The sequence below is a fragment of the Oncorhynchus keta genome, chromosome 10 (genome assembly GCF_023373465.1).
Source record: "Oncorhynchus keta strain PuntledgeMale-10-30-2019 chromosome 10, Oket_V2, whole genome shotgun sequence".
In the NCBI taxonomy this organism is placed as follows: Eukaryota; Metazoa; Chordata; class Actinopteri; order Salmoniformes; family Salmonidae; genus Oncorhynchus; species Oncorhynchus keta.
In genome coordinates this window covers 47,004,018-47,031,959 of record NC_068430.1, presented here as the reverse complement: position 1 = coordinate 47,031,959, position 27,942 = coordinate 47,004,018, and the positions used below count along the sequence as shown (strand labels likewise).

At 44.4% G+C, this 27,942-nt stretch overlaps 1 protein-coding gene across 2 annotated transcripts; it reads right to left on the bottom strand.

The window, feature by feature from the left end:
* Positions 1-239: 239 nt before the first annotated feature.
* On the bottom strand, positions 240-27,942 carry LOC118372824 (transketolase-like). 2 transcript variants are annotated; one of them, XM_052527220.1, is made up of 14 exons: positions 27,699-27,942; positions 25,090-25,207; positions 24,687-24,800; positions 24,287-24,384; positions 22,659-22,850; positions 22,217-22,335; positions 21,197-21,393; positions 20,775-20,939; positions 6,393-6,549; positions 4,584-4,714; positions 4,327-4,410; positions 3,715-3,808; positions 3,055-3,177; positions 240-1,703 (listed from the first exon to the last, which is right to left on the bottom strand). In XM_052527220.1, exons 1-14 carry the CDS (start codon positions 27,803-27,805, stop codon positions 1,516-1,518), a joined length of 1,887 nt encoding a protein of 628 aa, XP_052383180.1. In that variant the 5' UTR covers positions 27,806-27,942; the 3' UTR covers positions 240-1,515. The 2 variants fall into 2 exon arrangements, with proteins under 2 accessions (XP_052383180.1, XP_052383179.1); XM_052527219.1 differs by having other exon boundaries at positions 24,287-24,400; positions 24,688-24,800.

The following is a 27,942-nucleotide window of genomic DNA, read 5'->3' as shown; positions in this document are numbered from 1 at the left end:
TGAACACTACAAATATATTAAAGTTTAACTTATTGTTTTATCTATTTAGAATTGATTTCGAATGAATTATCTCTATGGTCAATTATAATGATGTTATTCATTTTAGTCTTCCTTCATTTGATCATTATTCAAATAAAATGTTTTGCATAAGCAAATACTTACCCCAACGTGCCTTTTTCAATAGACACGCTACGATACATTTGCACGCACACAGTCAAAGAAACACCCGGAAATAGTAGTGAACTCTCAAACTCAAATGCAGAGGGCTTTAATAGATGAAAGTATAAGGTACATACAAAAGTTCAAGTAACAAATGAGGTGTTTGTTTTAGCTTCACAGTTCAGATGTAACTGCATGCTCCCAACATCACCATGACCACAAGCACAGAGACCGTTTCTAAGCTAGGGCTGGGGTAAATTCCATTTCAATTTACATCCTGATATGACTGAATTGAATTGAAATGGAATTAACCCCAACCCTGCTCTAAGCCCTAACTGGCCCTGTGTCCCTCTTCCTCACCTCCAGGTCCAACTGTTTGCTATAGTGGACATTCATTTGCTCATAGAAAAATTATTGGTATGTTCAGACGGCTCGTTTTAACACACTGTTGGTTTGCTCATGCAGGTAAAAGGTGTTAATATGGAGTTAAATATGTGTCAAAAGCTTTTACATTTTGGCAGTTATCTGACCCCATATGTGTTTATCTAGTCTACACCTGAGTTGTAGAGATAAAAGGATGTTTAAAACCAACATGTGTGCTAACACAAGCTGTCCAGTAACGTGTTTGGGTTGTGGTATAGAGAGACATATGGATCAAACTGTATCAAACTGTATGGATTTTTCACTTTCACTCCTGATATTTGTAGCCCACATACATTTTCATTTGATCATCTTTTGTTTTTTTTTCCTTCTTGGACTACGTTTTACAAACATGACATTTTCCCGAGATGGTTGTCATGGAGACGACACTTACATTTCACTACCAGCTGCCCCACCCTGTCTTTAGAGTTACATCATCAGAACAATATAAAAGTATTCAAACAGCTGCTGGTTGTGTTTTGGTTGAACATATCAACTGGGAAGAGTTTTAAAAACACATGAGCATCAAATAAAGGTGCCTACATTGAGTCACAACATGTATAGTCTTTATTGCATTGTATGGTTTGCAGAATGTCTACACCTGCCAGCCGAGTTTGACGACCTCTGACTTTAATTTCTGAAGTTGACTCCTTGACCCTGGGATTACCCATAATTACCAGGAAGTGGGAGTAGGGTTGTGTGTGTATTGTATGCATGTGTGTGAGAGAAAAAAAGTGAAATGTGTAACTGTTACTTCAAATTGTACATACAGCACGAACTCACGTTACTTTAGTAAACACATAGGGGACGGGGCTTTCACAGTGGGGGGTTTACCAGGCGTGGGTGGTGACATGGAACAATGTCTCTATTTTTCTCAGGGGTGGTAGAATGGGGGCTGGGCTGGGTGGGGCATAGCTTATGCAGGCAGGGGTAGAGCTACTTGGCGTTGGCGGAGCCACTGAGCATCTTCCTGACGGCCTGGCAAATGGCTTCACGGTCGATGCCGTAGATCTTGAGCAGCTCGCTGGGCTTGCCACTGCGCGGGACGTGGGCCACCGCCAGACGCTGCAGGGTGAAGCCCTGCTCATTCACCACCGCTGAGCATACTGCCTCCCCCAGGCCACCTGAGGAACAGCAACATTAAATTAAATACATGAGAGTGAGAAGGTTAAGGAAGCATCTCTGCAAAAGGATTGGGGTCAATCCAATTTCATTAAGTCAATTTGAAATGACAGCAATCCTTCCCCCAGCTCTGATACACTCCCCAGGAGTAATTTAGAATGACATTGAGCTCAAACAGATTTTTCCACCCTCTAATAGTAAAGCTTTTTGATTCCAGATGATAAACTGATCCTAGATCTGTGCCTGGAGATGTCTAGCGGAGGTCACTCATTGGTCTTGAGATCTTGAAGATGAAGCCATTGGTCTATATCTGTCGCCGTACACTCCCTCGCCATCTTTCCCCACCATATTCTCACCCTCTCATTCTTTCACTCTCTCTTTTCTCTCCTGCTATCCCGACACTTAGAAAAAAGGTGCTATCTTGAACCTAAATGGGTTCTTTGGTGGCCCCCATAGGAGAACACTTTGCATAACTATTTTTGGTTTCAGTTAGAACCCTTTTTGGTCCCAGGTATAATCATTTTTGGTTCAATGTAGAACCCTCTGTGGGGAAAGGGTTCTACATGGAACTGAAAAGGGTTCTACCTGGGACCAAAATGGTTCTACATGGAACAAAAAAGGCTTCTCGTAGGGGGACAGCTGAATAACCCTTTTGGAACCATTTTTCCTAAGAGTGCAGTCTCTCCCCCTTAGGGGGTAGAGAGGGGGTTGCTACTGCTACACATCTTTGATCTAGGTCACAGAATCCCCATCGGCACACGCTCCACTAAGGAAATCTGACAGCACTCTGCCTCCCTGGCCTTCACACACGCATGCACACACACACACACACACACACACACACACACACACACACACACACACACACACACACACACACACACACACACACACACACACACACACACACACACACACACACACACACACACACACACACACACACAGACAGACAGTCTTCCTCCTCAGAAAACAAAATGAACAGAATATGTCTTGCCCATGCCCACTATGACAGTGTAAAACCCGCTATGCCTCTCAAGCTAATGAGAACATGCCACCGCATCATCTCTGAGCCAATGAGAGGATACCGTCTGTATATCAATAAACAATGCAGAAAAATGACAGGTTGCCAGGTTGCAATATATACGGCTAAATGACATACAATTATTCTTGAGTGCCAGATTCTGGTGTAGCAGAAAGGCTCCTGACCAAGCATACCACTGGCAACGGGTTTGAGCCCCATCTTTATAATTTTCCTGTCTAACCCCTCTGTGTCTATCTCCTTCTCTAACTTCCTGGTGTTCTAGCAAAAAATAGTACGTAAGGTTGGAACTCTGGTCGCGAAAAGCATACCTTCATAGTAGTGGTCCTCCACGGTGAGGATCCGGCCCCTGGTCTGGCGCGTGTGCTCAATGATGGTCTTGGAGTCCAGGGGTTTGATGGTGAATGGGTCGATCACCCTGATGAAGATCCTCTCTGGGAAAACAACAAGGTGGGAAACATAGTGTTTATCAACAGTAGTGTATAGGATTGGAAACTCCAAAGGTTTTCCAGAAATCCTGGTTAGAATATTCCTGGAATCAGAAGGGAAAATCTAGAATACTCCATCCAGGATTTATGGAAAACCTGGGAATTTTGGGAAAGTTGCCGTAATTGTGAAACCCCAAGTAGTGTGTTTCAGTGGAGAAACGAGAACAAGATTCAAGCAACTATACAGAGAATGGCATTAAAACCTTCAAACAACGAGGTTCAGATATAGAGAGGGATATAAACTTTATAAACAGGATAAGCTTGAACATATAATTGAGAAAGGTCAACACTTATAGGATATAGAAGTTGTGCGCCAAAACTAATGAATGGATTGGATTCAATAGCAAATTCATTAACGCATGTAGCCAATATTAGAGCATGCAGAAAAGAGAGAATGGCCACAGCCAGGAATCATCAAATCCCTATACTGTTCGGTTCTGGGTTCCAAGTATTTCTTCAAATCTGGCTGTAGTTGTACTGTACCTTTCTTGAGCATCTCAGCTGCAGCCAAGGCCTCATGTAGGGTGATCCCTGCTCCGATCACGGTCACCTTGTCCTCCGCGCTCTGGTACACCACCTGAGATGGACAGGGATGAGTTAACAACAAGGTTTCAGCACATCTCATAAAGCACCTCATAAAGCTAGACTATTGAATGAGAGATTCATTGTTTATATTCCACTCAAAGACAACCCTCTATATGTTAATTTGAAGCCATTCAAAGCCATCACTTGTACGGCATCCATAATAGGAACTCTTTCAGTTGTCAGACGGCAGCGTAGCCTAGTCGTTAGAGCGTTGGACTATTAACCGGAAGGTTGCGAGTTCTGCCCCTGAACAGGCAGTTAACCCACTGTTCCCAGGCCGTCATTGAAAATAAGAATGTGTTCTAAACTGACTTGCCTGGTTAAATAAAGGTAAAAAAATATATAAAAAAATACTTCCTCAGTGAGGGAGTTCCTAATATGGATGCTGTAGAACTGATTAAACTAATCATCTAACTAATCAGCTCATGTCTGGAAGTAGGTGGAAATTTATGTGGTTTATCCAAGGCTGTGATAGCCTGTGTGGTTAATGTAATATAGAAAAGAGTTCACCTTAGCCTGTCCAACATGGAAGTCCTCGTTGCTGCTGTAGATGATTGGGTTCTCGGGGTGGCTGGTTCTGATGTAGCAAACACCCTTAGAAAAGAGAATAGAATACTATGGTCATACATTTGAGGGTTTGAACACAAAGCATACCCTCTTGTGTTGGAGCAGGGGCATAGGGAGATGCGTCAATGCTGGAGGGCCAATAACATTTGGTGTGAGGGGATAAGAACTAATAGCATTTTGGTGGGAGGGATTATGAGTACCTTTGTGCTGGCGGCCAGCTCCACTGCCTTCTCAATAGACACACCATCGCTGGGGTAGAAGATGGTTGCCATGGGGATGGCTCTAAACATGGCCAAGTCCTCTAGACCCATCTGAGATGGACCGTCCTCTCCTGGAACACTCAACTAGATTCATTTCCTTCCAAAATGTTGTAACGTAGAAAGAAAATACTATGTGTTGCTCTTTATTGAGATTTCCTGGTGCAAATCACATCCAGCCAAGACTCCAGGAAGGCTCAAGCAAAAGATTTCAAATATGATTTCAACCCAATATAAAGCTAAAGGCTAGGTGGACTGACATGCAGGTGTATAAGACAGGCAGACAGACAAGAATGCGGACAATAGGACAGACAGACAGTAGGACAGACGGACGTAGAGAGAGTGGCATGCAGTGTACCTGAGGGACTAACAGAGGAGAGGGGCATCAGGTCCCCTGGTGAAGGTGACAGCATCCAGGACAGACGGGGTCAGGGGGGGAGAGGGAGGTTAGGGGACCTCAGGGGGTGAAGGAGGTGAGGAGGAAAACACAGAAGTGGGGAAAAAGAAAGAGAGGAACTTGGATCAACCGCACGAGATGGACAGTCACGTTGGGAATTCAGTACCATTTGAGGGTGCTTTGACGTGAGGAGCCAATAGAAAGAGTGAAGAGAGTGAGAGAGGGGGTAGAGTCACTGGAGAAAGAGTGGGGTTGTGTGACTAATGTTCCCTCAATTTGTTGGTGGCACAGAGCAAATTTACAGTTTTAGACAGTAGCCATTAGGCTATTGTGGCTATTTCAGCATAATGTAAGCCTACCAACAAAACCAATGGGGCAAATCCTATTACATTTTCACATGGAAATAGCTTTTGATTTCTGTGATATAGCCTATGTGTGGTGTTCAATGCAGGCCTACATTGCATGAGACGTTTAAAAACATTTTTACATTATGAAGGGCTTGACATTCATGATTTTTTACTTGGTCTGTAACACCATGGGCCAAATAGGGGACTGTAAAATGGCATTTTATTGTGTTGTATGATACAAGAAACCACTTTACAAAATAAAATGTATTATTATTACTATACAGAGAATTAGACAATGAATGTAGGCTATCCCTCTGCATATTGACTTATTTGCATATTCAAGCCTGTCTCAAAATACAACATTGCTCCTTTTTATTAAGACATAAGATTTTTACCTGACTAACAATATAATTCTCCTTTGCGCTCTTGCTCTCCCTACAACAAAATCACAGACCAAATCTTGCAAAGTTGGATTTGTTTTGGTTTGTTGCATTGAAAAGGGGCTGATATAATGTTGATTCAATCACAGAAAAAACATTGATCTATAAAGTGAAAACTAACGGGGTGAACTCAGTGAAGTTCAATCTCTTGCGTCTCTGCGCAACCTGGCATTTCTGGCAGTCCTGGAGGAGGTGCACGACCACTCACACAGGCAGTTAATAGTGAACATTCGTTGAGGTGACAGAGATGGAAGAGGAAGTGAGACATCCCACTTGCTGCTTTTTTACAGGTTCAATGAAAGTCAATTAACTAAGTAAACCAGACCCAGCTGCTATTGCGTTGTTGTTTATGTGAGACACACCCAGTTAAGCAGACAGGAACATAATAGATTTTTTCAATGGTAAACGGCTTGAGTGAACTATCTTCATTTATCCACCATCTTTGGTGACAGGTTGCAGATTGCAGTGTATGGGGGTGATGGTGGGTGGTTGTGGGAGTGGCGTGGAGTGGAGTGAGGATTTGGGAGTGTGCCCGGGGTTTGTTTGGGGGAGGATCAGACAGACTCACCAATGGACAGGCCACAGTGGGAGCCACACAAGTTGATGTTGCTCTCTGAGATGGCAGCCATGCGGAGCTGGTCGTAGGCCCGGGTGAAGAAGGAGGCCAGGGTGCTGGCGTACACAACGTTCCTCTCACGGGCAGCGCAGCCAGTGGCAACACTCACCTAGAGGGATAAGGAGAAGAGAGGAGTTACATCACACTATAACAGTGGCGGCTGGTGACTTTAGGGAGATTAATTACTGAGAATAATGGATGGACATTATTTTAATGAAGCTGATGGCAGAACAATATTTCATCTTCCAAGTAACTCTCAATACATTTACAAGGGGTGCGTCCCAAATGGCACCCTATTCCTTATTATTATTTTTTTTTCTACATTGTATTACAATATTGAAGACATCAGAACTATTAAATAACACATATGGAATCATGTAGTAACCAAAAAAGTGTTAAACAAATTCAAATAGATTTTATATGAGAGATTCTTCAAAGTAGCCACCCTTTGCCTTGATGACAGCATTGCACTGTAACGTCTGCTTCCAACTCACACTCTCAAACACATAGATCTGAACGCAGATCACTCTCCAGATCCCAATCACCTGAATTCTGATCACACACCTGTATGTCATTATCACACACTATTTAGTTCAGTTCTTTCCACACCATAATTGTGAGCAATAATTTGTTTTGTGACACACATCTCGTCTGAGCTCTGTTTCCCGTACTTTATCCTCCCGTGTATGTTTTTGCCTGCCTCACTAATGACGCCTTTTGCCTATTCCCTGCCTGTACTTCAGATTTCCTGTTATCAACCTATTGCCTGATGTCGTGGACAAAGTTACTTGCCTTTTCCCTGCCTGTACTGTTGTCTTTTTGAACCCTCTGTGTATGAATTTCTGCCTTCCCCTGGACCCAGCTACCTGCCTCCTCCTGTGGTCCTTTAAAACCAGTTATGCATTAGGGGGCGCAAATAAAAAATTTGGATGAAAAACGTTCCCGTTTTAAACAAGATATTTTGTCACAAAAAGATGCTTGACTATGCATATAATTGACAGCTTTGGAAAGAAAACACTCTGACGTTTCCAAAACTGCAAAGATATTGTCTGTGGGTGCCACAGAACTGATGTTACAGGCGAAACCCAGATAAAAATCCAACCAGGAAGTGCCGCATTTTTTGAAACCGCTTCATGCCAATGACTCTTTATATGGCTGTGAATGAGGTACGAATGAGTTTACGTTTTCCACTTATTCCCTAAGGTGTCTACAGCATTGTGACATCTTTTTAGGCATTTCCATTGGAGAATGGCTGTAAAGGGCATGTGGCCACATGGTGTCTCCCGCAGAAAATCTCGCGTAAAATACTGAGGTCGCCATTTTTCCAATCGCTTCTTATGAGAAACCAATTGCCTCGACGGATATATCATCGACTATATATGTTAAAAAGACCTTGAGGATGGATCCTAAACAACGTTTGCCATGATTCTGTCGATATTATGGAGCAAATTTTGAAAAAAGTTTGGCGTTATAGTTGCAGCATTTTCCGGTCGATTTCTCAGCCAAGCATGATGAAGAAACGGGAGCTATTTCGCCTACAAAAATAATATTAAAAAAAAGGAACATTTGCTATCTAACTGAGAGTCTCCTGAGTGAAAGCATCTGAAGTACTTCAAAGGTAAATTATTTAATTTGGTTGCTTTTCTTATTTTCATGAAAATGTTGCCTGCTGCCAGCAGAGCCTAGCATAGCATTATGCCATGATAAACGTACACAAAAGCTTGTCTAGCATTGGCTGTAAACCATATTTTGAAAATCTGAGATGACAGTGTTGTTAACAAAAGGCTAAGCTTGTGTTTGAATATATTTATTTCATTTGCGATTTTCATGAATAGGAAAAGTCTCTAGGGGTATTTATGTCCGCTGCGTTATGCTAATGCATTTGAGGCTATTGATTACGCTCCCGGATACAGGTTTGCTCGTCGCAAGAGGTCAACAATAAACACCTGCTGTAATAAACACACATCTGCGCTTGAAACCAGCTCTCCATCTCCCATTGTGTTCATTACAGAATACCTCACCAAAAACGACAGATGGATTCAGCAGAGCTGCAGCTACGTCTAGCCCGACAGGAGGAACGAATCGATGAACTCTGCGACCTCCTTCGCAAGTCCATTCTTGCTTCACTGATATGAGGAACCACAACCACCTCTCAACACCCCCCCATATCCATGCCTAATAATTACGACGGCTGGTACTGTACAAAGATTTCTCATGCAATGTAACCTGTACATAGACCATCACCCCGCTGACTTCACCTCTGACAAAGACAGGATGGACTTCATCATCTCCCTACTCACAGGCAAAGCTCTGGATTGAGTCACAGCCCTGTGGGCCGCTCAAAGTTCTGATCTGTCCTCTGAATTACGTTTCCACGCCCTCTTCAAGGAGGTGTTAGACCATTCCGTTTCAGGTTGTCACACTGGGGACCTGTTATGTGAGCTGCGACAGGGCTGTTGCTCCACCACTGAGTATGCCCTTGAGTTTCGCACCATGGCTGCCAGCAGAGGATGGAGTAAACTAGTGCTCCTTACAGTCTACCGGAGGGGAATAAATCAGGAGTTACTGACCAAACTGGCCAGCAGAGATTTAACTGACCTAAACCAATACATCCGGATGTCCATATCCATTGGCAACCAAACTGGTGGACCGCAGACCTATACAGTCTCCCATGGCCTATGAGTTTTCCACACCCTTCTCTCATCCACCACGGTCTAATAGCCCCGAACCCATGCAACTCAGCCGCAACCCTCTAACGCCTGCCGAGAGACATTGGAGGCTATGTGAAAACCTGTGCCTCTATTGTAAAGAGAGTAACCCCCCCCAACCCCCCCACAAAGGGGTGACCACAACTTCTCCACTTCCCCCCGGGTAAGCACATCTGCGTTTTTGAAAATTGCCAAAAGGCAGTTTGGTATCCCGGCACATCTTTCTGGTAATGGGATCACTCAGTTTACGGAGGGACTAGTGGACTCGGGGGCCGCAGGTAATTTCATTGAAGAACAATTGGCACAACAGTGAAGACTCAAACTAATCCCTGTTAATCCTCCCTTTAGGATTAATGCTCTGGTCGGACAACCTCTCGGAACAGGTCTTGTGACTCAAATGACAGACAGTATCACCCTTCAGATTGGCCTCCTTCACTCTGAGGTCATTCAGTTAATGGTATTATCTTTGCCTAAATAATCCCTCATCCTCGGTCACCGCTGGCTAAGTCTTCATGACCCTGCCATCTCCTGGCGGGGGGAACTGCTCTCATGGTCTCCCGCCTGTTTTGAGTACTGCTTCAATCTACCCTGTTGAGCCACCTCTATAGAAGAATCGGAGTCTGCCATTCCAGCCCACATCCCACCTGTATATGCCCAGTTCCAGAGTGTCTTCAGCAAGACAAAGGCATCCATTCTGCTCCCCTCATCACCCAGAGGACTGCATGATCGACCTCCTTCCTGGGGCATAGCCTCTTAAGGGTCAGATCTATCCCCTGTCCATCCCAGAGAACGCGGCTATGGACACCTATATAGAAGAGGCCCTCAACATGGGATTCATTGGTCCATCCACGTCTCCGGCTGCATCCAGTTTCTTCTTTGTGAAAATGAATAGTCTCCGTCCCTGCATAGATTACCGACCCCTCAATGACCTTACCATCAAGAATCGCTTCCCTCTGATTCCAGCCGCACTAGAACAAGTTGGACAGGCTACCATCTACTCTAAACTGGACCTACGTAGTGCTTACAACCTGGTCCGTATCCAAAGTGGGGATGAGTGGAAGACGGCATTCATCACCGCTAAGGGTCACTACGAATACCTGATTATGCCCTACGGTCTCACCAATGCTCCTGCAGTCTTCCAGTCCTTCATGAATTAAGTTTTCCAGGACATGATCAACCAGTTCCCCATCATGTACGTTGACGATATATAAGTTGTCACAGTTACCAGCCCTTTCAAGCTTAACATCCTTATCATTTATCACCCTCCAGGTCCCCTCGGAGAGTTCATCAATGAGCTTGATGCCTTGATAAGCTCCTTTCCTGAGGACGGCTCACCTCTCACAGTTCTGGGCGACTTTAACCTCCCCACGTCTACCTTTGACTCATTCCTCTCTGCCTCCTTCTTTCCACTCCTCTCCTCTTTTGACCTCACCCTCTCACCTTCCCCCCCTACTCACAAGGCAGGCAATACGCTCGACCTCATCTTTACTAGGTGCTGTTCTTCCACTAACCTCATTGCAACTCCCTCCAAGTCTCCGACCACTACCTTGTATCCTTTTCCCTCTCGCTCTCATCCAACACTTCCCACACTGCCCCTACTCGGATGGTATCGCGCCGTCCCAACCTTCGCTCTCTCTCCCCCGCTACTCTCTCCTCTTCCATCCTATCATCTCTTCCCTCTGCTCAAACCTTCTCCAACCTATCTCCTGATTCTGCCTCCTCAACCCTCCTCTCCTGCCTTTCTGCATCCTTTGACTCTCTATGTCCCCTATCCTCCAGGCCGGCTCGGTCCTCCCTCCCGCTCCGTGGCTCGACGACTCATTGCGAGCTCACAGAACAAGGCTCCGGGCAGCCGAGCGGAAATGGAGGAAAACTCGCCTCCCTGCGGACCTGGCATCCTTTCACTCCCTCCTCTCTACATTTTCCTCCTCTGTCTCTGCTGCTAAAGCCACTTTCTACCACTCTAAATTCCAAGCATCTGCCTCTAACCCTAGGAAGCTCTTTGCCACCTTCTCCTCCCTCCTGAATCCTCCTCCCCTCCCCCCTCCTCCCTCTCTGCAGATGACTTCGTCAACCATTTTGAAAAGAAGGTCGACGACATCCGATCCTCGTTTGCTAAGTCAAACGACACCGCTGGTTCTGCTCACACTGCCCTACCCTGTGCTCTGACCTCTTTCTCCCCTCTCTCTCCAGATGAAATCTCGCGTCTTGTGACGGCTGGCCGCCCAACAACCTGCCCGCTTGACCCTATCCCCTCCTCTCTTCTCCAGACCATTTCCGGAGACCTTCTCCCTTACCTCACCTCGCTCATCAACTCATCCCTGACCGCTGGCTACGTCCCTTCCGTCTTCAAGAGAGCGAGAGTTGCACCCCTTCTGAAAAAACCTACACTCGATCCCTCCGATGTCATCAATTACAGACCAGTATCCCTTCTTTCTTTTCTCTCCAAAACTCTTGAACGTGCCGTCCTTGGCCAGCTCTCCCGTTATCTCTCTCAGAATGACCTTCTTGATCCAAATCAGTCAGGTTTCAAGACTAGTCATTCAACTGAGACTGCTCTTCTCTGTATCACGGAGGCGCTCCGCACTGCTAAAGCTAACTCTCTCTCCTCTGCTCTCATCCTTCTAGACCTATCGGCTGCCTTCGATACTGTGAACCATCAGATCCTCCTCTCCACCCTCTCCGAGTTGGGCATCTCCGGCGCGGCCCACGCTTGGATTGCGTCCTACCTGACAGGTCGCTCCTACCAGGTGGCGTGGCGAGAATCTGTCTCCTCACCACGCGCTCTCACCACTGGTGTCCCCCAGGGCTCGGTTCTAGGCCCTCTCCTATTCTCGCTATACACCAAGTCACTTGGCTCTGTCATAACCTCACATGGTCTCTCCTATCATTGCTATGCAGACGACACACAATTAATCTTCTCCTTTCCCCCTTCTGATGACCAGGTGGCGAATCACATCTCTGCATGTCTGGCAGACATATCAGTGTGGATGACGGATCACCACCTCAAGCTGAACCTCGGCAAGACGGAGCTGCTCTTCCTCCCGGGGAAGGACTGCCCGTTCCATGATCTCGCCATCACGGTTGACAACTCCATTGTGTCCTCCTCCCAGAGCGCTAAGAACCTTGGCGTGATCCTGGACAACACCCTGTCGTTCTCAACTAACATCAAGGCGGTGGCATGCTCTACAACATCCGCAGAGTACGGCCCTGCCTCACTCAGGAAGCGGCGCAGGTCCTAATCCAGGCACTTGTCATCTCCCGTCTGGATTACTGCAACTCGCTGTTGGCTGGGCTCCCTGCCTGTGCCATTAAACCCCTACAACTCATCCAGAACGCCGCAGCCCGTCTGGTGTTCAACCTTCCCAAGTTCTCTCACGTCACCCCGCTCCTCCGCTCTCTCCACTGGCTTCCAGTTGAAGCTCGCATCCGCTACAAGACCATGGTGCTTGCCTACGGAGCTGTGAGGGGAACGGCACCTCAGTACCTCCAGGCTCTGATCAGGCCCTACACCCAAACAAGGGCACTGCGTTCATCCACCTCTGGCCTGCTCGCCTCCCTACCACTGAGGAAGTACAGTTCCCGCCCAGCCCAGTCAAAACTGTTCGCTGCTCTGGCCCCCAATGGTGGAACAAACTCCCCACGACGCCAGGACAGCGGAGTCAATCACCACCTTCCGGAGACACCTGAAACCCCACCTCTTTAAGGAATACCTAGGATAGGATAAAGTAATCCTTCTCACCCCCTTAAAAGATTTAGATGCACTATTGTAAAGTGGCTGTTCCACTGGATGTCATAAGGTGAATGCACCAATTTGTAAGTCGCTCTGGATAAGAGCATCTGCTAAATGACTTAAATGTAAATGTAAATCATATCTTGATCTACTCTCATTCCATTGCAGAACACGTACAACATGTGCAACAGGTCCTCCAACGGCTACAGGACCACCATCTTTATGTCAAGGCTGAGAAGAGCACCATTCACGTTACTACGGTAACCTTCCTAGGTTTCGTGTTGACACCAGGAGGGGTTGAGATTACATTCTTTCCTGTCCCGTCTGTGCTCAAGTATTTACCTACACCACACAGACCATGGTCCCACATCGCCATGGATTTCCTCACTGGTCTGCCAGACTTTGTTGTAGTGGACCGGTTCTCCAAGATGTGCCGACTCATCCCCCTTCCGCATCTACCTAATGCCATGGAAATGGCTAAGTGCATGTTCCAACATGTGTTTCGTCTGTGTGGGATCCCGGAAGACATCGTTTCAGATCGGGGATGCCAGTTCATCTCCAGGGTGTGGCGAGCCTTCTGCGACCTACTGGGGGTCTCCATCAGCCTATCCTCCAGATAACATTCCCAAACCAATGGGCATAGAGAATGCCTGAATCAGGAAATAGGGAAGTACCTTAGCCAACATTGCACCCACCAACCACACGAGTGCAGTCGCTATCTAGCCGGGGCCGAATAAGCACAGAACTCCCTGGTGCATTCCTCACTCCATCTCACTCTTTTTCAGTGTGTCCTCGGATATCAACCCCCCGTGTTTTGGGAGACCGCACATTGGCACCTCCATCAATCTTGAAGGAGTTTCCAGATATGCTGAGCACTTGTTGGCTGCTTTTCCTTCACTCTGCGGTCCAACTAATCCCAAACCATCTCAATTGAGTTGAGGTCGGGTGATTGTGGAGGCCAGGTCATCTAATGCAAGCACTCCATCACTCTCCTTCTTGGTCAAATAGCAGTTACACAGCCTGGAGGTGTGTTTTGGGTCATTGTCCTGTTGAAAAACAAATGATAGTCCCACTAAGCGCAAATCAGATGGGATGGCGTATCACTGCACAATGCTGTGGTAGCCATGTTTAAGTGTGCCTTGAATTCTAACTAAATCACAGACAGTGTCACCAGCAAAGCTCTACCACACCATCACACCTCCTCCATGCTTCACGGCGGTAACCACACATGCAGAGATCATCCGTTCACCTACTTTGCATCTCACAAAGACACAGTGGTTGGAACCATAAATCTCCAATTTGGACTCATCAGACAGGACAGATTTCCACCCGTCTAATGTCCATTGCTCATGTTTCTTTGCCCAAGCAAGCATCCTCTTCTTATTGGTGTGCTTTAGTAGTGGTTTCTTTGCAGCAATTCTACAATGATGGACTGATTCACAGTCTCATCTGAACAGTTTATGTTGAGATGTTGCTGTTTCGGGCGACAGGTAGATTAGTGGTTAGAGCGTTGGGCCAGTAAACGAAAAGTTGCAAGATCTAATCCCTGAGCTGACAAGGTAAAAATCTGTTGTTCTGCCCCTGAACAAGGCAGTTAACCCACTGTTCCAAGGCCGTCATTGTAAGTAAGAATTTGTTGTTAATTGACTTGCCTAGTAAATAAACTTGAACTCTGTGAGCATTTATTTGGGCTGCAATTTCTGATGTTGGTAACTGTAATGAACTTATCCTCTGCAGCAGATATAACTCTACGTCTTCCTTTCTTGTGGCGGTCCTCATGAGAGCCAGTTTCATCATAACGCTTGATGGGTTTTGCGACTGCACTTGACATTTTCCGCAATGATTGACCTTCATGTCTTAAAGTAGCGATGGACTGTCATTTCTCTTGGCTTATTTGAGCTGTTCTTGCCATAATGTGGACTTGGTCTTTTACCAAATAAGGCTATCTTCTGTATACCACCTCTACCTTGTCACAAGACAACTGATTGGCTCAAACGCATTAAGAAGGAAATAAATTCCACAAATGAACTTTTAACAAGCACATTTGTTAATTGAAATGCATTCCATGTGACTACCTCATGAAGCTGGTTGAGAGAATGCCAAGAGTGTGCAAAGCTGTCAAAGGAAAAGGGTGGCTACTCAAAAATAAAACATATTTTGTTTTTGTTTAACACATTTTTAGTTACTTTATGATTCCATATGTGTTACTTCATAGTTTTGATGTCTTCACTATTATTCTACAATGTAGAACATAGTAAAAATAAAGAAAAACCCTTGAATGAGTAGGTGTGGTCAAACTTTTGACTGGTACTGTATATACACTGAACAAAAATATGGCAAAATGCAACAATTTCAAGATTTTCCTGGGTTATTTAAGTTCATATATACGAAAATCAGTTAATTTAAATGATCTCATTAGGCCCTAATCCATGGATTTCACATGAATGGGCAGGGGCACAGTCATTGGTGGGCTTGGGAGGGCATTGGCCAACCCACTGGGGAGCCAGGCTCAGCCAATCAGAGTAGGTTTTTCGCCACAAAAGGGCTTTACTACAGACAGAAATACTCCTCAGTTTCACCAGCTGTCTGGGTGGCTGGTCTCAGACGACCCCGCAGGTGAAGAAGCCGGATGTGGAGGTCCTGGGCTGGCGTGGTTACATGGTAGAGATAACTAACAGCTTCACAATGCTCAAAGTGATTTTCAATGTGTGTTTTTTTTTCTACCAATAGGTTCTCTCCTTCGTGAGGCATTTGAAAACCTCCTTGGTATGTGTAGTTGAATCTGTGTTTGAAATTCACTGTTCGACTGAGGGACCTTACAGATAATTGTATGTGTGAGGTACAGGGATGAGGTAGGTATTCAAAAATCATGTTAACACTATTATTGCACACAGAGTGAGTCCATGCAACTTAACATGTGACTTGGTAAGCACATTTTTACTCCTGAACTATTTCGACTTTCCATAACAAAGTGCTTGAATACTTATGAACTCAAGACATTTCAGCTTTTCATGTTTCATTCATTAGTAAACATTTTGAAAAACACAATTCAACATTTACATTATGGGCTGTGTGTGTAGGCAAGTGACAAAAATATCTATGTTTAATCCATTTTAAAATCAGGCTTTAACACAACACAAAGTGGACAATGGGTACGTATGCTTTCTAAAGGCACTGTATACCTTGTGAAAAGTGCCATGTGACTGCAAAAAAGACAGGTTGAAATGTCAATTGTCGTCAAACAAATGGGACGTTTGATTGAAATACAGGACAATCTGTTTGGTAAATGAGTAGTGTTTTCATTTGTTAATAAAGTGCGGCACGTGATGGTTTGGTTGCGAGATGTAGGATAAAGGGCCAAAAGGTAGACATGTGGTCACCCTAGACTGGAAAAATACAAAGGGGTTAAGTGAGGTCTCCACGGGGACAATGACTGCTGAGCGAATCAAAATCAAAATGAGGGGTCACGCCTCCCAGAAACCCAGACTTACGCTATGTAAAAGTCAGTGAGAAGTCAGTCAGTCCAAAAGCACACAAGTTTATGGTACCATATGGGAGGAATCAGCGGCGTGCTTCTCTCTCACAAGTTGTCATTTCCTGTTTCATTTCTCAAAAGCCCTCCCCGATCCCCCTGCTCTTCTCTTCACCGTGGCTGTCTAAACCTCTGAGTTGCCATTGGACTCGTTCCTATTCCATATCAGTACCAGATAGAAGTACTATTATCCAATTTCCTTCTGCCCCACATCTAACCTGGACAAAGAGGATAGCGCTCTTGCCATTGACATGATCATTATTCTCTTTCTTTGTGTGTCTCTGTCTCTCTCTCTCTTTCCTTGTGTGTCCCGGTCTCTTTCTCTCTATGTGATTGTTTGAACAGCAGATTGCCCCTTTAATGCTGTATTCAAATACGCATGACTCCAATGATGACATGAGTAACTGATAATCAACGAGGGACAATGCCTTCTATGGAAAACAATGAACAACGTGGAAGGTGTGTTCCACAACGTGCTATAGCGGAGTGGAAATGACCTTCACAGAGTTGCATTGTCTTCCATGAAACGCATAGAGCCCGAGTTGATTATCCCTTTTATACTATGCCATGGCTATAATTTAAAACATTTGCTGCTGGAAATGTGTTCATTTGCAGGTAGAAATGTGTTCAACAAGCAGCTAGCAAGTTTACTAGATAGCTACAGCAGTTGCCTTGGTAACCAAACAAACAGACTTGCAAGTTTAACTAACCAAACCATCAGTCCTAGCTTGCTATTATGAGAATTGAATTCAACAATGCCAATAATGTTTTCAATTCGACTTTTTATTTCAAAAGCAGCTCAAACGTAGAACATGTAAGAAATAACTACAGCCATTGAATTCTACCTTGCTGATATACCGTGCATTATTTAAGCAATAAGGCCTGAGGGGGATGTGGTATATGGCCAACATACCACGGCTAAGGGCTGTTCTTAAGCAAGGCGCAACACAGAGTGCCTGCATACAGCCCTTAGCCGTGATATATTGGCCATATGCCACAAACCCCCTAGGTGCCTTATCGCTATTATAAACTGGTTACCAACATAATTAGAGCAGTAAAAATACATGTTTTGTCATACCCGTGGTATATGGTCTGATATATCCCACGGCTGTCAGCCAATCAACACTCAGAGCTCGAACCATCCAGTTTATAAAGGGAAATAATGCATGCTCTAGAATGCACTTCAAGCAAATCCGAAACGAGTATTCAACCATGCCATACATAATGCAGTCATAAATAAGTCATAACATGAACAGCAGTACCTCTGATTCTCTCATTATTCTCTTATCAATATTAAAGATTCCCCATTAGACAATCTGTCTGTCTCATTTGAACCTGCCAATCTAACTTTATTCTGCACAATCATCTTTATAACAATGGTATTATCAGCCAGCAAGCCAGCGAGTCAGCCAGGCAGTGAGTCAGCCATCCATTCAGTCAGTCAGTCAGTCAGGGGCAGCAGGTAGCCTAGTGGTTAGAGCGTTGGGCCAGTAACCGAAAGGTTGCTAGATTAAATCCCCGAGCTGACAAGGTAAAAATCTGTCGTTCTGCCCCTGAAAAAGCCAGTTATTAACCCACTGTTCCTAGGCCGTCATTGTAAATAAGAATTTGTTTTTAACTGACTTGCCTAGTTAAATAAAATAAAATAAAAAAGTCAGTCATTGAGTTAGCCAGTCAACCAGGCAGCCAATTAGTCAGTCAGTCAGCCAACCAACCATCCATCCGGTCAGTCAGTCAGTCACCCAACCAGTCAGTAAGACAGTCAGATCAGCCAGACGGCCACACCCACCCTCCTCACACTGATTCATATTTCACTTCACAGCTCAGCATAACTGTCATAACGACTGTTCATCAAACACAGCACTGACCTGAACAGGCTGCCAGGCTGCTGCTGCAGGAGGAACGAGCCAAACAGCAGCAGCACAGTAATACAGCCAGGCCTGAATGACAACTCTCCCAAAATGTTAATCTAAAGTCCGATTGCAATGAGAGGATAGGAATAGAGGGTAGGTAGCCTAGCAGTTAGAGTGCTGGGCCTGTAACTGAAAGGTCACTGGTTCAAATCCTCAAGATGACAAACCAGCCAGCTGTGTGGAGGGAGGAAGCATGGTGGAAGGAGGAAGCGTGGTGAGGCATTGGAGGAGGAAGCACAGTGGAGGGAGAATGTAGGAGAGAGGATGCTTGGCATGGTGTATTGTAAGTGGGTCATGTCTCTCTCTCCAGCGTTACATTATGGATGGACCAACATCCATTATTCATCAGGCCAACCTCTGTAACACTGAGAGAGAGAAGTTTTTATTCAGCTAATCAGACCTGAGAGAGGCGTAATTCGCTCAACGAGTCAGTGGTCTGAACAGAAGTAAAGAGGCATTTTGTTATAGCAAATCAGCATCAGCAAAATTTGTGACAGGCAGAGCAAGGGTTCAAATACTATTTGAGATCATTTCAAATACTTTATCTGTGCTTGATTGAGCATGTCTGGCTTAATGGGCCAACAGATTCATCCAGAAACTGTAAAGCCCCACCATTTGGCACTTCAAACAGGCTAGAGAAAAAATGCTCAAAGTATCTTAAAGATTTCAAATAGTATTTGAACCCAGGTCTAGGGACAAGGCATTCGGTTGAGCATCAGCGAGAGAGACAGAGGCAGAGGAGAGAGGACCGCTAATCTGAGCCACGAAATGCTGCTGCAATGTTTTAACAATGCTGAATAGATTTTTTTTAAACCAAAAGCATAATTTAGAAGTAATTTTAAAACAGGTTGGCTTTTAAAAGCTTGGTTTACTTAGAAAAAGTGTTGTCTGGGTTTATAGAATGGTCATAATTGGCTCCGTATACAGTACCAGTCAAAAGTTTGGACACACCTACTCATTCCGGGGTTTTTACTATTTTCTACATTGTAGAATAATAGTGAAGACATCCAAACTATGAAATAACACATATGGAATCATGTAGTAACCAAAAAAGTGTTAAACAAATCAAAATATATTTTATATTTGAGATTCTTCAAAGTAACAACACTTTGCCTTGATGACAGCTTTGTACACTCTTGGCATTCTCTCAACCAGCTTCATGAGGTAGTCACCTGGAATGCATTTCAATTAACAGGTGTGCTTTGTTAAAAGTTAATTTGTCGAATTTATTTCCTTTCCTTCTAATGACCAAGACCATATTATGGCAAAAACAGCTAAAATAAGCAAATAGAAACAGCAGTCTATCATTACTTTAAGACATGAAGGTCAGTCAATCCGTTAACTGTAAAGAGCTTTGAAAGTTACTTCAAGTAACTGGCTCTCATGAGGACCACAACAGGAAAGGAAGACCCAGAGTTACCTCTGCTGCAGAGGATAAGTTCATTAGAGTTACCAGCCTCAGAAATTGCAGCCCAAATAAATGCTTCACAGAGTTCAAGTAACAGACACATCTCAACATCAGCGTGAATCAGGCCTTTATGGTCAAATTTCTGCACAAATAAGAAGAAGAGACTTGGGCCAAGAAACACGAGCAATGGACATTCGACTGGTAGAAATATGTCCTTTGGTTTGATGAGTCCAAATTTCAGATTTTTGGTTCCAACCGCCGTGTCTTTGTGAGACGCAGAGTAGGTGAACGGTTGATCTCCGCAAGTGTGGTTCCCACCATGAAGCATGGAGGAGGAAGTGTGATGGTGTGGGGGTGCTTTGCTGGTGACACTGTCAGTGATTTGTTTCGAATTCAAGGCACACTCAACCAGCATGGCTACAACAGCATTCTGCAGCGATAAGCCATCTCATCTGATTGGCGCTTAGTGGGACTATCATTTGTTTTTCAACATGACAATGACCCAACACACATCCAGGCTGTGTGAGGGCTATTTGACCAAGAAGGAGAGTTATGGAGGCCTGCATCAGATGACCTGGCCTCCACAATCACCCGACCTCAACCCAATTGAGATGGTTTGGGATTAGTTAGACCGCAGAGTGAAGGAAAAGCAGCCAACAAGTGCTCAGCATATGTGAGAACTCCTTCAAGATTATTGGAAAAGCATTCCAGGTGAAGCTGGTTTAGAGAATGCCAAGAATGTGCAAAGCTGTCATCAAGGCAAAGGGTGGCTACTTTGAAGAATCTCAAATATAAAATAGATTTTGAGTTGTTTAACACTTTTTTTTTATTACTACATGATTCCATATGTGTTATTTAATAGTTTTGATGTTTTCAGTATTATTATACAATGTAGAAAATAGTAAAAATTAAGAAAAACCCTTGAATGATTAGATGTGTCCAAACTTTTAACTGGTACTGTATGTGATAAAGAGAAAATCAATTAAAACTCAATAGGGTTCAGGTCTGAGTAAGGGTTAGGGTTAGGGTTAATTTCATACCATGTTCTGCTGCGCAATGTAGCACTCAACAAAGCGGTTGGGGTGTTCGTTCTTGAATATCTCTGAGTAAGTGAAGTTGTTGGTGTCTCCATCCAGGACCACCACACGCTCATTATAACGGCCCAACTTAGCCAGGGCCATGCCATAGGCCTTCCTGGTGGAAATCTGTTGAGAAATACAACCAGTCAATCAACAAATCAACGAATCAATCAACCAGTCAGTCATGAATAAGTACATTTTTCTGCCTGTTTGTTCATGTATCATTATACCATCTTCTCTCTGACAGTAGTCAATCTAAGGTGTGAGTGACTGCTTCTATTATGATATAATGTTTGCGACTATAGGGTGAGTCAATATTCCTGGGATAATTTGTACAACCACATATGTACAGTATATGGTGAGATGCATGTACTGTATGTTACCTTCTCTCCCTGCTTGTAGGCGGGTGAGCTGGGCATGCGGACGTTGCGCAGGCTGACTGGCGGGGCATCCTCTACGGGCGTGGTGGGGTACAGGCGCTTGCTGCTGTTCATGATGCGCGCCTGCAGATCCTTCACGACTCCCTCAGCCATGTCCTTGGACAGGGGCTTGGCATGCCAGCCCATCTTATCTTCCACAGCTGGTAAATGCAGACAGACATAATACTAGAATACACACATGCTGTATACACAGCGGTGGTGTAAAGTACTTTAAGTAAAAATAATTTAAAGTAGTACTTAAGTTGTTTTTGGGGCGGTATCTGTAGTTTACTTTACCATTTATATTTTTGACTACTTTTACTTTTACTTCACTACATTCTTTAAGCAAATATTGTACAAATTACTCCATACATTTTCCTTGTCAGCCAAAGTACTCATAGTCTAATTCAAGCACTTGTCAACCGAACATCCCTGGTCATCCCTACTGCCTCTGATCTGGCAGACTCACTAAACACCCATGCTTCATTTTAAATTATGTCTGAATGTTGGAGTGTGCCTGTGGCTTTCCGTAAATTAACAATACAAGAAAATGGTGCCATCTGGATGCTAAATATAAGGAATTTAAAATGTATTATACTTTAATCTTTGATATCTAAGTATGTTTTAAACCAAACTCTTTTAGACTTTTCCTCAAGTAGAATTTTACTGGGTGACTTTTACTTTTACTTGAGTCATTTTCTATTAAGGTATTTTTACTTTTACTCAAGTACAGTATGACAGTTGGGTACTTTTTCCACCACTGATACACAGTAACATTTGAATGGATATTTAGGCCCAGGGGTTTTAGCCTGACGATGTGATCTCCTGACGGGGAAAACCCCCAGACCTGGAGTCAGGTCACATGGTCAGGAAAAATCTAAAATCAATCAACCTTATATACTTTACACACCATACTGAGAGGTTAGCCCATTAACAGGTATGAGTGATAGGATGTAGCCAATAGCCATACGAGGGTGAGAGTACCTGGGATTCCCTTGCCCTTGGTGGTCTTGGCGATAATGGCAGTGGGCTGGTGACGAGCCTGGCTCAGAGCCTTACACAGCTCCTCCACACTGTGCCCATCCACGATGATGGCATGCCAACTGTAGACAGCAACACTCACGTCAGAAAACCCATATCACATATGGAAAAGGCATTCACACACTTTCTCTTTCTCATACACTCATGAACAAACAATTCCACACATGCCCACTAATGTTGACATGTGCCTTCACACATTAATAGACTTTCTCTCGCTGTCATTACATTGATAAAGAGGATCTCTACCTCTCTTATTCACTCTGTCCTTCTCACTCGTGAACCCACTTTCACGCACGCACACACACACACACACACACACACACACACACACACACACACACACACACACACACACACACACACACACACACACACACACACTCACCCAAAGGCCTCGCAGCGTTTCTGGTACTTCTCCACGTGGTGCTGCAGAGGCGCTGGGTCGGTCTGGCCCAGGCGGTTGATATCCAAGATGGCCACCAGGTTGTCCAGCTGGTAGTAAGAGGCAAAGGACATGGCTTCCCACACTGCCCCCTCAGACAGCTCCCCATCCCCCAGAAGGCAGAACACATGGTAGCTTGGCAAGAGAGAGGGATGGGGAGGTGAGACAGGGGTGTGTGTGTGCGTGTGTGTGTGTGTGTGTGTGTGTGTGTGTGTGTGTGTGTGTGTGTGTGTGTGTGTGTGTGTGTGTGTGTGTGTGTGTGTGTGTGTGTGTGTGTGTGTGTGTGTGTGTGTGTGTGTGTGCCGTGTGCCGTGTGCGCACATATGCGCGTGTATACACTCTTAGAATGTTTTTTTTACAAAAGGGTTCTTCAGCTGTCCCCATAGGAGAACCCTTTTATGGGTTTCGTGTAGAACCCTTTTGGGTTCCATTGAGAACCCTCTGTGGAAAACGTTATACATGGAACCGAAAATTGTTCTACCTGGAACCAAAAAGGGTTCTTCAAAGGGTTCTCCTGTGGGGACAGCCGAAGGACCCTTTTAGGTTCTAGATCGTACCTTTTTAAACAGTGTAGATTCAAGAAGTGGAAAGATCAAATTATCATTCTACTCAACACCAAATAGTGCTCTATGAAACCTTTCAAGTCAAATTCATCCATTTCCCCTGAAGTGACAGAACGGATTGAACGCCCCCTGGGAATTGTGAAAGCCCTCTCCCACAACGGGAAATTGGTAACCTTTACCTCTCCCTTTATCCCACTTACTGCATTCCCTTACATCTACGCTGACTGAGGCTTCTAGCCACACAGACCCCTTTGAACAAAGCAAATGCTCATATTTGAATTAAATGGCCTGATAATCTGCTTATGGCATCATTTTCAACCACCACCCACACAAAATCCTCCTCTAGCACAAATCTATCCAGGGCAGGGCATATTTTCAGGACTGGCAATATCCACATTCCACATATCAGAGATCCGCATTCCTCATTCTGAGACAAAACCTGTATTAGACTGGGGAATGTGAGTCTGATTTTGAACAATAGACTGAGTGATGAATACTAATGTAAAGTCTGAATTGGATTCTGAGACAGAATCTGTCTGGATGGTAAAAATAACTGAGTTGTGGCCGCAGGGGCTGTGGTTATTAGAGCAGAACAATTGTAAGAGCAGAGCATGCAGATACTGCACACCCAGAGGACCTTAAAAAACCTCACAGTGCCCTAAAGAACTCTAAAATAGCTCACTATGCTCTAAAGAGCTCTAAAATATCTCACTATGCTCTAAAAAGCTCTAAAATATCTCACTATGCTCAAAAGAGCTCTAAAATACCTCACTATGCTCTAAAGAGCATTAAAATACATCACTATTCTCTAAAGAGCTCTAAAATATCTCACTATGCTCAAAAGAGCTCTAAAATACCTCGCTATGCTCTAAAGAGCATTAAAATGCATCACTATGCGCTAAGAGTTCTAAAATACCTCATTATGTATTTGAGTCCATACTTAACACTTTAGAATTCAGAGGCCTGCAAAGACCACAAATCTGTGTGTGAATGTGTGTGAACTCCTACCTGGACTTGTCAAAGTACTTCCCGGTGTAGGCCATCCCACAGGCTACACCCAGACCCTGGCCCAGAGAGCCAGTGACCACATCCACAAACTGTTGCTTCTGAAACTCCAACACATACACAGGAACAGGACTGTTACTATCACCACAGAGAGCAAGGATGTGTTGAGTAGGTTATAAAACGTTAAGCTATTATTATAGGTTACAAGTTATCAACGTTCAGTGAGGTACTACCTGAACTTGTCCAAGAAGAACACTCATTTCCATGTTCAGTTTTTCTACGGTGCTAACTGCTAGGCTATTAAAGGTGAGGCGTAGGTTAACTGTCAGGCTATTAAAGGTGAGGTGTACACTAACCTTTAGGTTAGTGTAGTAGTGTAGTAGTAGTAGTAGTTATCACTCACAGGTGTGGGGTGTCCCTCCAGGTTGGACTCCACCTGGCACAGAGAGAGCAGCTCACTCTCCTTCAGGAAACCAGTCTCTGTCCACATGGAGTACAAGGCCGGTGCAGAATGACCCTAAGGAGAGGAAAACCCATGTTACTCCAATACAACCCAAGACATAACCACGTAACTCTTTCACAACCAGGGAGTGTAAAATACACTGCTTCTTATGACTGTTGCCATATCACATGACAATCGCACACCAGCTGTAACACAAGTGTATCACGGAAGCAGATCCTGACCGTCATGTGACCTTTACCCAACCAAAACAGTGGAGGTGAGCTGGAGGATCTCACAACATGGATCTGACAACAACAGTAATAGAACGCAACAATAGTGTTCTGTTTAATTCCAATAGTCTCACCTTCGAAAGGATGAAGCGGTCATTGTTGATGTTCTTGGGGTCCTCTGTGCGGTACTTCATTGTGTTGAAGAACAGAACAGACATGATCTCTGCAACGCTGCAGCATGATGTGGGATATCTGGGAGACAAGGAGTACACGCTTAGGAACAAGGGTTCAAAAAGGGTTATTTGGTTGTCGCCATAGGAAAAACCTGTTTGGTTCCAGGTAGAACTCTTTAGGTTCCATGTAGAACCATCTGTGGAAAAAGTTATATATGGAACCAAGAGTTCTACTGGAATCAAAAGGGTTCTACCTGGATCCAAAAAGGGTTATTCAAAGGGTTTTCCTATTGGACCGTTTTAGGTTATAGATAGCATGTCTTTTCTAAGGGGATGTTAGGGATGTTACTGACAGGTGTTCACATAGCAGACAGACTCATAGACACGCACGCACGCACGCACGCACGCACGCACGCACGCACGCACGCACGCACGCACGCACGCACGCACGCACGCACGCACGCACGCACGCACGCACGCACGCACGCACGCACGCACGCACGCACGCACGCACACACACACACACACACACACACACACACACACACACACACACACACACACACACACACACACACACACACACACACACACACACACACACACACACACACACACACACACACAATCAGAGTCGAACTGGATTTTAAGTGGCACAGTCTAAAATCTGAGCTCGCCAAAGAATTCTATGGCACCATGGGGAAACATGGGTAATAATAATTAGAGTGGAATAGTTCATCCAAAATACTGATGAGGGGGCCATGCTCAAACCGAGATGCCCCATTGGCTCCCTCTTTTTCCCAATTACAGTGATTTCAACATCCAAGGGGTACGTTGATGGGTGACTGGGGAGAAATGTGGACCATTTTGGAAATAGCACGAGTCAGACAGCCAGTTAGTCAATCAGTCAGAGCGCGCCATTTGGAATCACATTCATCACCGGGCTTATAACCTTATGGTCGTCACTAGTTACCTAAGCCACAAGGTCATTTCTACAATTTATCTTCTTAAAATGGGATTTGAACCCTAACCTTAACCCTAATGCCTAACCCTAACCTTAACCCTAATGCCTAACCCTAACCCTAATGCCTAACCCTAATGCCTAACCTTAACCCTAATGCCTAACCCTAACCTAAAAATAAAACCAAAAAGCGTTTATTTTATGTACATTTTTACGCTACAGCAAATTTTGACTTTGTATCTAGTGGAAACCTTTGTAACATTTAGCTCCCATTTCCAGTCGGCGATTTAAGTAAGATGTTCTAAAAACTTAATAAAACTTAGAAATTCTGGCAAGGACCCTACCCTAAATTGGTGGAGGGGTTTTTCTCCAATCACCAATCGCATGGCAGTTGCTTATTGTCTAGGCTTGCGCACTTAGTCTATTTGTGGATGGTTTGTGTATAGGCTACGGTCGAATGATTGAATTCATGGGTGCTGGAGTTTGTGTTTGAGCAATAAATGATAGCCTTTCTCAAATAAACGTGTGATTTCTTCACAAAAATCACAATGAAATATGTTCTTTACAGAATTACCCAACGTGCGCACTTGTTTGTGCATGGGCTATCTATTTAATACAATAATTACACTCTAGCCTAGTAATAAACTTCAATTGGGTGTTCACGCTAAGAGTAATTTCGGAGTAATTATTAATAATATTTAATGACCAATATCCCCCATCTAAATCAACGAAGATGGCGGAGCGCACATCCCAGCCAGGGTTATCTCCATATGCGCTTTGTCTCGTGCCAACAACTGATGCGCAAGCTCAGAGGGCTCCTCCATCGCTTACCTGCCTGCGGTCAGACAAATGAAGACTCGCTATTCTTTTCCCCAGATACAGGAGTTAATTTCAGACACTACAGCAAAATGTATCCTTTCATGTTGTTCACAATGGAACATTTTCTAATATCGAAAAAGACGAAATAATCTCATGTTGAGCCACACAATGGCCATACATCAATCTTGCTCAATAGAAGAAACAAAATAATCCGTAAATTGTTCAAGAATACAGCGTTCTACAATTAAACTATATAAACAGATGACCTAACTACAAGCTACTGTATGTCTATATAAAAATCAATAAATACAGATGTTGAGGAAAATATAAACGTTTTATGTTATTGTTACAGAAAGTCTTTATCGTTTTGATCTGCATCACATATGTGTAGTGACTCACAGCATCAGACGTTACATGGGGTAACCAGCCCCCCTTAAGAACCATGTCCCATTGCTGTCACAAAAAAAGCAACATTTTGTCAAAAATGTGGTATGTGGATGATGGTCCTGCTTAGACAAACAAACTATGAAGGGATATAAGCGGCTACAGTCTACCCTAGGGGGCTAGTTACCCCAGTTACCCTACATTTCATCTTCAACTCAGTTACATTTTTCCATAGCTCACATGAGAACAAAAAGAAAACATGCTGTTTCATTTTGTATTCTACATGGGTGTGCATGTGCACCTGTGTGTATGAAGGAGTCTTTATACACTCTTCCCTAGATTTACGACTGTGTGTATGTGTGTGTGTGTGTGTGTGTGTGTGTCAGTTTGAGTTAAAGGGTCTTACCCGCTGCCAGCAGCAGTGGTAGCCTTGATGCAGTTTATTCGGAGGCGGTTGGCGATGTTCCTGAGTGCCTGCACCGTCTGCTGGTCGGGTTTGTGGTAGTCCTCCATGAAGGCAAAATGTCTAAGTACCAAAAGCACCAGGAAAGTTAACTAGACTGCACAGAGGCTGTGTGTGAGTGAGGGTTGGCAGAGGGAGCCCTGCTTGTGTATATGCGTGGCAGAGAGAAGAGGTGGAGAAAGGGGGA

Bases quoted from the DNA above. Each gene is read 5' to 3' on its own strand.
- LOC118372824 (XM_052527219.1), bottom strand. From the start codon at position 27,805: ATGGAGGACTACCACAAACCCGACCAGCAGACGGTGCAGGCACTCAGG. The intron at 24,401-24,687 runs TGTGAGTGATAA...TGTTCCTGTGTA, and splicing joins CTGGAGGGACACCCCACACC to TGTGTTGGAGTTTCAGAAGC. The intron at 20,940-21,196 runs GTAACATACAGT...ATTTCTCAACAG, and splicing joins CCTACAAGCAGGGAGAGAAG to ATTTCCACCAGGAAGGCCTA.